Source organism: Rhagoletis pomonella, unplaced genomic scaffold (assembly GCF_013731165.1).
Source record: "Rhagoletis pomonella isolate Grant_MI unplaced genomic scaffold, Rhpom_1.0 Rhpom_scaffold_02496, whole genome shotgun sequence".
NCBI classification, from domain to species: domain Eukaryota; kingdom Metazoa; phylum Arthropoda; class Insecta; order Diptera; family Tephritidae; genus Rhagoletis; species Rhagoletis pomonella.
In genome coordinates this window covers 9,080-20,389 of record NW_023461050.1, presented here as the reverse complement: position 1 = coordinate 20,389, position 11,310 = coordinate 9,080, and the positions used below count along the sequence as shown (strand labels likewise).

At 34.8% G+C, this 11,310-nt stretch overlaps 1 protein-coding gene across 1 annotated transcript; it reads left to right on the top strand.

Annotated features, from left to right (window-relative positions):
• The first annotated feature begins 5,078 nt into the window (after positions 1–5,078).
• Positions 5,079–6,820, top strand: LOC118753463. Its single transcript, XM_036488347.1, has 3 exons — positions 5,079–5,429; positions 5,491–5,601; positions 6,398–6,820. Exons 1-3 carry the CDS (start codon positions 5,079–5,081, stop codon positions 6,818–6,820), a joined length of 885 nt encoding a protein of 294 aa, XP_036344240.1.
• The last annotated feature ends 4,490 nt before the right edge of the window (positions 6,821–11,310 follow it).

Genomic DNA, 11,310 nt, shown 5'->3' with positions numbered 1-11,310 from the left:
GAAATATTGCAGAAGCAGGCAAGATGTAAGCAGTGTCGAAGGAGTTGAGATAGAAAAGTTAAAACTGCAAAGAAATTTGCATTAACTGCGTTTAGAACAAAAAAAAATTAATTAAAATTGTAGTAAGGAGCTGAATGATTTTTTATAATTTTTTAAATGAAGTAAATAAATCATTTTATAATAACTAGATTTTATCCTCTCTGTTTAGCAATAGGGGTATTCTCCAAATCTTGCAAAGCCGTTACACGTAGCACGGATTGCACGGATTGCATAACTTGCAAACACACAAAAACAAAATACAGGGGAAATAGCATTTCCTATCGCTGCAAAGTATGCAACGTCTGGACCAAAGCAAAAAAGCATAGCAAGACAAGAATGATAGAATACAAGATTGCGCCAATCGAGCTGAGAGCAACTGGCCGTGACGTCAACAAATACCAGAATGAGAGTGCAAGACGAACTCGAAAAGAATAAAATTATAGTTTAAGAAACTAAAACTCGCTATTATAATTTTCCTTCGTACTGTCATCAGGTATGTAACTTGAGAATCGCTGCATCTTTTAGGCGCATCAATATTACATAGTTACATGCCGAGCTAATAAAAGGGAGGTAATAAAAAGAGGAAGCATCGGACAAAAGGCAGTATTGCCAAGTTTTGAATTTGAAAAAGCACCACATTTTTATTGGTGTATTTTATAGACTTTATATGCACACATAATTTTATTGTAAGGATGCCGATTCAAATTAATAAAAATCAATATTTCTTGCACGACGGTCGATTTCTTCTGGCATGATTGAAGGTGCTGCCACATATTTTGTTGTCGCTTATGATTGTCACTGTGCCATGATTTTGTTTAAATGTTTGTAAAGTTGCTTACCACACTTACGATAGCTATAAATTTTGCTTCCATTTTTTTAAGATTTTCTAATTTGGTGTCTTCAAACTAAAAACAAAAGCAACTAAATCGCGCCAAGCACCAAACTCAACAATTTTCGCGTTTTGAATACCCACTAAATTTGGTGCGAAAAGCATGTAGTTGGCAACAGTGAATGTAAACAAAAGTATTTTATGACGTCAGAGATTGGGTGGATGCTGTCATATCGACGAAGATAGGGTTAGCGTTTTGTTTTGACTTGTTGTTGGATTTGCTACATATTTCTCTCTTCCTCTCATCTCGCTCACTTAATTTTTTTTTCCTGTATCTTGTATTTCATACAGAATTGTTTTATTTGATACAGAACTGGGTGTGACGCAGGGTAACCCGATTTGCGGGGAATTTCTCTTTACGTGGGGAATCGGGGAATAGACCTTTTTTTGTGGGGAATTTCAGTTCGTTCCATTCTAGTACAACAAAGTTTGAAATGACTAAAAATTACCGCTGATTTTTTAGAAATTTCTTTGTCGCGTTTGCTTTCATATAACGAATAAACACAAGGTATTTTTATATGGAAGAAAACCGCAACAACTTCGGCAAAAAAATTTTAAAATGAAAATTTTTATCCACTTGAAACTTCCACTAGAATTAAGTGAGTTTCAAAATTGCATGCTCAAAATCTTTCCAGAAAATCTATTTAAAAGGTCGACCTTTTTAAGAAAACTGTTGATTTTTTTTTAAATATTGCAAAAAGTTTGAAACTTGGATTTACATATACGGTTTTTGTTAAAGAGTTATATATCACTTTTATTTATAAAAAAATAACTCAAATTAAATAACAAAAAAATAATAATTGTGAAAACTTGGCAAAATTTGGTGCGACTAAAATTTTTTCGACCACTGTATGTACGTGAATATTATATACAATTTTTTCATGCTTTATTTGTTAACTAACTTTATAAAAGTTTGGTTTGGTTTATGAATACATATATAATAATAAAATACACAGAAAGACCAGCAATATATCAAGATAGATACAATTTTTTTTTGTAAATAAGGAGATATCTGGATGATATCTGGAGATGCGTGGGGAATTTTACGAAATTTCGGGAAGAATCGGGAAATTTCTTAGTCGAGATCGGGGAATTCTCAAAAATGAGTTGGCTACCCTGGTGTGATGTCACATTATTAAGAGAATGAGAGTTTAAAAATAATTTTGAAGAAGAAGAGGAAGAAGCGAACAAGTAGTGCGAAATAGTGATGTAAAACTAGGTGAAACTGTACCTACTATTCAGTTATTATTTTAGGTATATTTGGAACGTAGTCAAATATTGCTTCATCTAAGTCCAAAAGTTTGTACCATACAAAAGGAAGATGTAGTCTACCAACTACCAAAAATATATGCATTTAAAAATACATGTTTACTGTTTAGGTACGTATATCTACTTTTAGGTACAACTTTTCGGCAAATAAGTGCAATATGAAAATTTAATATTCATCACTAGCAAGGCATATTAAATAAGGTAGAAGTGATTTTGACATTTAAGCTAGTAGCTTATTTTGTATGGAAGACTTAGCCAATATAGCTTAATTTTCTCGTCAAATAAAACACGCCTAATGTCAAATGATGAATAACCGTTTTAACCCCTTTTCATGTTGGCGTTTTCGATTTTTCATTAAAAATTCAATTGCGTGCTGTGAGATAGTTTTGAATTGTGTGAGTTTTTTGGTTTTTTACCACATCCATTTATAGATACATGAACAAAAATAAAGGTGCCTAGTTTCGAAGTTAGAAGACTGCGGTGTTCAATTGGAAGATTCTTCCCGTGTCTGTGAAAATCATTTCAACGCGAATGACTTTATTACTTGCCCATTGCGTACACGAATTTGTTTACCAACACGTTTATAAATTTTTTTCATCAGCAATGATTCCATACAATGTAGTTTCAAAACGGAAATATACCTTCTTAATGAAAACAAGTAAAGAAGTATAAGTTCGGGCGAAACCGTACTTTATATACCCGGCGCAGGTATCAAATATCGTCGTTTCAACTTTCCCTGAACTAACTTTGCATGATAAGTAAGGATGTTTACCCGATTTCAAACGTTTCCGATAATATGCAGATTTAGACTTAATGATATAATTGAACCTAGTTAGGTACAAATTGAATAAGTGGTTATCTAGGTACACCTTTGTAGCTATAAAAAGGGCGGTGCTACGCCCAATTCCAAAAAGTCTATAGCAGTCTTATTTATTGCTAGGAGATCGTTGTAACTATTAACTTGGATAAATTAGCGTCCTCATTGAAATATGGGAATTTTCGTATTTTAAAATTTGCCGTTATACGGGAAGCGGGTGTAATTTTAGTCCGACTTGAATAATTTTCTACAAATTGCTTTTTCGTACCAAGGTTATTAAGTGCACCGAGTTTGGTAGAAATTGATAAACCGAGATACACATTTGTGGTCATAAGTGGGCGGCGCCACGCCCATTATCCAAAAATTTATAATTGGGGTGCTCACAGTTCGATAGTATCTACTGTGTTAAGTTAGTTAGTTACAGAAACACTTTTCATATCGATTTCGATACGAGCCTTGCGATAACAAATCATTCGTTATTATATCGCAAAGTTACAGAAACGGGCTACTGGTAACTTTAAAACAATTTACCATGAGGAAACTTTGTTTGAGCCAATTCACACGATGACTTTTCACCCTGGGTGGAAAGTCATGCGTGTCGAGCTTGTATGCAAGAAGTGTAGCGAAGTCAGCGGCACAGTATAGACAGTAACCAACCTTTTTGGGTTGTTGTTGTAGTAGTCGTTGTTGTTGTAGTTATATTCACTCCTGAGGAAGGCACGGGGTTATGTGCTGCTATTTAATGGCCTTCCTCAGAATTTTTCTTAGATTACAGGGTTGTGTGCTGCATTATTATTAAATAAATAATTTTAAGCATTTGACAAATCGTGATTTTATTAAAAGAATATTATGAATGGTGTTGAAAAACCAAACAAACGCTCGTGCGAAAGCTCTATTTTTGTGTGTTGTTAAAATTTATACATGGCGTATTGATGGTAATACAAGCAATGTATTCTTTTGTGGATTTTATGTTACTTGAGAATTTAGACAACGTGCGAGCTGCCAGGTTCTGTTATCAATATAATTAACACAAGCTTTTCCGCGTGGTTGCCTTTCAATAAATAGAATAAACAAATATTCGCAAATAAATTGGATTTATTTCATAACTGACAACTAACGTACGCTTTTTGTTCTTTTCTCCATTTTGATTTTGACTCTTTATTACCGCCAACAACTTTATGTGTATACATATTTACAAGCTGTCAAAATTTTGCGTAGTCCCACGAGCTAGGTAAAAACTATGGCATTCGTATTCACAAGGAGAAATCTCAAAATTTTTGTTTGGTATTTCCAAATTTTCTCTTTTTTATCAGTTGGCAAAAGTCCTCAGTGGCAGCGCTCCGAGCGTTGAGATTGTAATTTCATGTCAATTAGTAGAAAAGTTCCATGTTGAAAAAACTTTTTTATTATGGCGAGAAAATTTTACATTTCTGCTGGAAATTTTTGACAGTTTCTCTGGTGCAAAATAAGTTGAGCAATTAAAATCAGAAGTTATACAAAAAAGACTTGTCTTTACTGACTTTTATTCTTCTAGAACTAAAAGCCATGCATATATTAGACGCCTTAGTAATAAAATTAGAACAAAAAACTCTTCAAAACCGTCAGGCCAGGTTGAAAATTTTCATTCACCTCATAGTTAACAAAAATTTACAATCCGTAGTACTTTTCTATCAATTCGCAAATGCCGTTTGCACAAAAAAGGTTATGAAATGCGTTTTATTTAAATCGTTTAGTCAGTTATGTATACCATTTTATGTGGAATTATTCAATAATTTAGTTTTACACTATACTTTTTGAAACTATTTGGAGTTAATTATTTTTTGTTTCTTCAAAGCAACCCTGCGTGCTTGGAAGGCTGTGTACCAATAATTTCATCCCTAGCATATTCATCCCCGAGGAAGGCAGTCGGCAAATTCACCGAAGGTTGTTTACTGGTTATATTGTGGTCAGCGGGGTAGACAAGCACGCACGGTGAGCGAAATCGAGGGGTTTTTTTGACATTTCGCTTTCGTTGTATTCACATTTTCGTATTTTTATTCAAGTGCACTTCGCTACGCTTTTAAAATGTGGCCGAAAGAATTGGTTGAGCTACTTTTAATAAAATATCAAGAGCACGAAAATTTGTACAATGTACGTCATCCACATTATTTAGATCGAGTAAAAAGATCTAAATCGTTGTTTGAAATACATAATGAAATAAAAGAAAAAAATGCCAATGTTACTGTGGAAGATATAAAAAAGAAAGTTCATACATTGAGAAGTCAATACATTAAGGAGTTGCGTGAAGTGGCCATGAGTAAAAGGAGTGGTGTTGGAATAGAAGATGTATATATACCGAAACTTTGGTGTTTCGATCAATTACAATTTTTGAAGGCACACTGCGCGACAAGAAAATCAACATCAAACAATTCTAGCGTAAATTATGTATTTATTTGAATGCAATTATTTTAATACGCATAGGAATACATATTTATAGGTTGACGATTGCGATGAAAATTCTTCGGTGACGATAAGTAACGAAAACTCTACGGTGACGCACTCCGCTGATAATAATAGTAAAACAGGAGTGGAAACTTCTCGAAAACGTGTAAGTACATATCTACAGCTTGGAGTCCTGCCAATGTAGTTTCCCTTCTTGATTCTTCGAATCCTTTCCTTACGGACTGACCAGCATTTTAAGATTTTTGTTGTTGCTCACCAGATGGTGCAGCGGATACAGACGACGCGCCTGAGTATGGCAAATCTAAATATCCATTCTTGTAGCTCAACATATTATGTAAAAGGCAACACGTTTTCGTTATGAGCTCTATATTTTCTACGGACATGTTCATTTTATGCTGTAGAATTCTAAATCTGTTGGCCAGAATTCCGAAGGCATGCTCCACAACATGTCGAGCGCGAGAAATACGAATATTAAATATTTGTTTTTCTTTTATATTTGTATTGTATGAGTACGGCTTCATAATGTGTTTTTGAAGCGGGAATGCATCATCGCCGACTATTACATAGGGAAGTTTTCGCCCGTTCCCAATTATTTCGTCTGGCGGGAAGTACTTATCTGCATCATCGATAACTTTTTTCAAGTCGCTCTGTAACAAAACGCCTGCATCATGGGTGCGTCCATTACAACCCACATCTATATATATAAAACGGCAATCAGCATCGACTAAAGCCAATAACACAATACTGTTAGTCCCCTTGTAATTATAGAAATATGAGCCGTCTTTCCGTAAAGACTGAAACACAATATGTTTCCCATCCAACGCTCCTATACAGTGGGGAAATTGCCATTTCATCGCAAAGTTTTCTGCAATAATTTTCCATTCCGTAATTGTTGTCGGAAACTGTAAGAATAATAAAATAATTTTTACTCATTATTTCAGAAAGCAACTGCAAATTTGGATCAACAAATAAAAGGCGTCAAGAGCTTGCTTGAGAAGCGATTGGACGATAGGAGTGATTATGATTGGCTCGGCCAACAGGTTATTTTCGAGTTTAAATCTATAAAAAATGAAGATTTGCGCGCTGAGACTGCTTGGAAAATTCAAACGATTTTGCGAGAAGCTAAATTGAAGGATAAATCTATTGAAAACCAACATATTGATGAAAATTTCACAAGCGAATTTTTAAATGACTCTATGTCAAGTACCATTAGCATATCTTCATCGCAAAACAAGAACTTCATCGCATCAAGTTTCTCACTTCACCCTATTTCAAATAGACCGGGTGAAAGAACTACCCGCTCCCCGGATACTTTACAGAAATCCCTGGATGGTATTCTAGACGATGAAGATTTCTTTGAATGATTTTATTTATGATTCATTGTATTTCTTTTCTCTTTATTGCTAATAAATAAGTATTATTTACAAACCTTTAAATAATCGTCTTTAAAATGTTTCCAGATCGCTCTACACACTTCTGGAATAGCGGCACAAAGAAATGAGCTTGATAATAGAGTCTGATGATTTGTGCTCTTTAATGTTTCGCCGGTCGCCAGGAATCGAAGTGTGGCAGCTAATTTTTCTGTTGGAGATACTGATTGCCGCATAATAGTATTCTGTTTTTTTATATCAGATTCAATCGCAGCAAGGATATAGTTGAAAGTATCTTGAGTCATTCTGATATATTCGAAAAAAGATTTATGATCGGTGGACAGCTCTTTTACCAAAAAAGAAACCGATCCTTTTTCTTTTCGCTTTAGTCTCCAAGATTTCACCCATTCTCTGTTCTTTTTTTGTTAGGTAAATTATTTGCGCTTTCGCAACAATCAAGCAAAGCCGAAATTAATTCCACATCTGCTTTATTGCTTAAATTTGATAGTTTAGTAACCATTTCAGCGATTTCTAAAAGTTGTTCAATTATAAGTTCCTTATTAGTGGCCATAATTTTTCAACGAATGAATGACCAAAGAAAATTGGCCGCTTAAACGTCAAAAAACGCAAGGAACGCCGCAAACAAAAAGTCAACGTGTAAATGCACGAAGATTTTAGAAGGCTTTTTTAAAAGAGAATGTGCAAAAAACGCAGGGTGAAAAGTCATCGTGTGAATTGGCTCTTTGTTGTTGGTTCCCATACTAATTAGAGATAAGACTTTTGGGCAAAATTACTCGACTTTGTCTCATGTTTATGTTTTGTGTTAAACTGGCATCTATCGCTGCTTGTACATACATACATACATGAATTTCGCTTTGGGCGCAGTGCTGCTTGTACATAAGTTTCGCTTTGCGCCTGCATGAAGATGGCAAAGGTTTTTTTTTTTTTATTTTTGCGCTGTGCTAGCTGAGTATACAAAAGAGAAGAGAGAATATAGAGAAATATGTATGTGGTTTGTTGATGCTCTCTTAACGCAAACGCGTGAAAGGCAAACTGTCTAGCAATGCGTGGTATTGTTGATCAACTTAATACTTTATTTAAACATAAGGGTTGCTCACAGTTCCTGTGTGTTATCTTGTTAAAGTTGCCACCTTTTAACCTTAGAAGTAAACTGTGAATACCCTAAATATTCTAATTTTATGCTAAGTGGTTATTGCAACCATAGATTTTAAGTGAATTAGCTCCAGTAATTACTGATTTATCGCAAATTTCGTTTTTCTGTAATAATACCGTTATATGGCAGGTGGGCGTTGTTAATACCCGATTTCAAAGATTTTGAACAGATTTCTTAGCGAGAGCCTCGTACCGAGTTTGGTAGGGATTGGTGAAGCGGCTACTGAGATACAGCATTTCACCATAAGTGGGCAGTGCCACGCCCATTTTCAAAAAATTTCATAATAATATCATTTTTTACCACAATTGTACTACACATACTAATTTTCAATAATTTGCATCTAATATTTACTGAAATATCGTGCACACGGACAGACGTGGCTTAATCGACTTCTCTTTTCATTCTGATCATTTATGTATACATATTAGGGGTGTTGCGAATGTGGAATTACAGACATCCGCGGATGCGGATGTTTAAATGCTAACATCCGCGGATGCGGATGCGGATGTCAAATATTTTAAAGAAATAATATGAACATAATCAATCAAAAAGTTAATTTCGCATTTTTAGTTAGTTACGGCTTTTTGTATTTCAGCGACGTTACTATACTATACTAACGATATATTACACGCCTTGAATTAATTCTTATTTAATTTATAACCTTGGCTGTCAACTTATTTACATATCATTTTATCTTTATTTTGATGCGTGCTAAGTTTTTTTGAGAAAAAAATAATTACACTTTTCTAAGAAAAAGTAGAAAAACACTAGCGATGCATCCAGTTTTTTCAAAAGACCTTTGACAAATAATATTCGATAGTTACATAACTCTTACCTGATTAAAGGCGCAAATAGTCGACTCTCTTTATAGCCAGCCTATGAACATTTTCGCTGGAAATATCTCCTATTATCGTACTCTTGGACTTTAAATTACGAAATAAGGTGCACGTAGGGGGACAGTCTTAACGTAGTACAGGCCAGATATACGTTTTATCAGTGCACTTGCACAATATTCGCATTTGCAAAAGCTTTGATTATTGCGAATGAGAAAGCGAATGCGAATGTTAAAATTTATGCGGATGTTTCGCGGTAGCGAATGCGAATGCGAATATTCGCAACAACCCTGATACATATATCCATATCTATCTCGATTCGTTTTGGCTGTTACAAACAACCGTTATGCGAACAAAGTTAATATACCCTTGTGCGCAAGTGCGTTCGGGTATAAAAATAGGACAATGGAAGACACTATAGCGGATCTTACCTCTCAGTTAAGTTTTTAAAAGTCCCCTTGAAAAAATTTTCACTAAAGGCAGTTAAAAAAACTTTCAAGAAATTGTTAGAGTTTAGTCTTCATATATATTTAGAAGAAAACATTAAATCATTTCTTTTTTATAAGTGCTGGCTATTTTTGTTTAATTAAATAATAACGAATAGGAAACTAAACGCGCAAAAACATTGGGTGAATAAAAACAAAAATATGTTATATGTTTAACAGTCATAAAACATTTCTTTCATTTTATTTACGTGCTTTTCTTTATGAGGTATTCGTTTCTGTCCATATGTATACATATGTCCATATAATATGCGAATGCAATTAAAATTCTTTGAAGGGAATATAGAAGTAAATCGTAAAATTACTATACGTACATATTTAATTATGCTTATGCGTTTCAATTGATGATAATTTGTAGCAAACATACCACTCACGCCTCAAAGGGTTAGTTTGTTTGTTTACAGTTTTCTGACATTATAACTACAACAAGAGAGTTCGAGCTAATTGTCATTTCTACCTTATTAAATATGCCTTTATCACTAGCGCGTAAAAAAATAATGTGCGAAAGGCAGGATGCTGTCAAATCGACAAAAAGAGGACTAGCGGTCCGCGGAAGGCGCCACATTTGTTTCGCTAGATCGCGGCATGCTACCACTTTGCAATGAGGTGCTCTCGTACTCTTCCAAATTCGGAAGAGTATGTTTGCATTTCGCGCAATCCATGCAACATGCAGGACTTCGAGAATACTCCTACTGTTTTATTTCAAAATAAAAGTTGAGGGGGATGCGTCACCTCTGCTATTTGAGAAAATCTCACGAGTTGTTATATTTTTCGACAAAAACATGTTTTGGTCGAAAATGGAGGCACACTTATCTTATACTTTATCTTTATTTGTGTATAAAGAACAGGATTCCAACGCAAAATTAAAAAGCATATACTAAAAAGTAACAAGTAAGAAAGTCTAAGTTCGGGCGGAGCCGAACATTAAATACCCGGCGCAAGTATTAAATATACATATGTTTTCCACCTGTCCGAAAGCTGCCGCTACATGATAAGCCGGGGTGTATAAATTTTAAGTAAATTAGCGTCCTTAAATTTCGAAATATTGAAATTTCAAGCATTTCTGAAATTTACCGGTTATATGAAAAACGGCTGTAATTTTAGTCCGATTTCAACAATTTTCAACAGTTTGCTTTTGTGTGGCAAGCACAATAACCGTACCGAGTTTGGTACAAATTGGTAGAACGGTTACCGAGACACATATATGTGATCATAAGTGGGCGGTGCCACGCCCGTTTTCCAAAATTTTATCACAAACATATTTCTTTGTTAAGAATTGTTGCACCCATCAATTTTGAAAAAATTTGCTTTAATATTTACTGATTTATCGAGGATTTCGTATTTTTCTAAATTACCGTTATATGGGATGTGGACGTGGTTATTGTCCGATTTTAAAAATTTTCGGCCATTTGGTATGCTGTACCAGGACCAACAACTGTGCCAAGTTTTCGTCTAAAACTCATTGTAAATATCAATTTTGAGTGAATTATCTTTAATAGTTACTAAAATATCGCAGTTTTCGTATTTCTGAAAATTACCGTTATATGGGAGGTAGGCGTGGTTATTGTCCGATTTAGCCCATTTTCAATACCATCCGTCCTACGCCCAAAAGAATTTTTACTCGAGTTATCGTGTGCACAGACGGACGGACGGACAGACAGTCACCGCTTAATCGATTTCTCTTTTCATTCTGATCATTTATGTATACATTTGTCTATATCTATCTCGATTCGTTTTGCCTGTTACAAACAACCGTTATGTGAACAAAGTTATATTACCCTTGTGCACAAGAGCGCTCGGGTATAAAAATAACCTCTCGGGCTCATACCTGTAGTTGCGTATGTATGTGGCGTATACGTCCCGGAGCACCATACGCAGTCAGCGCTGACAGACATATCCCAGTAGCGAAAATGGTCACCGGTGACATCGTCACTAATGAGGATTTAGTGACATCGTCGCAATTGCTGTGAATCC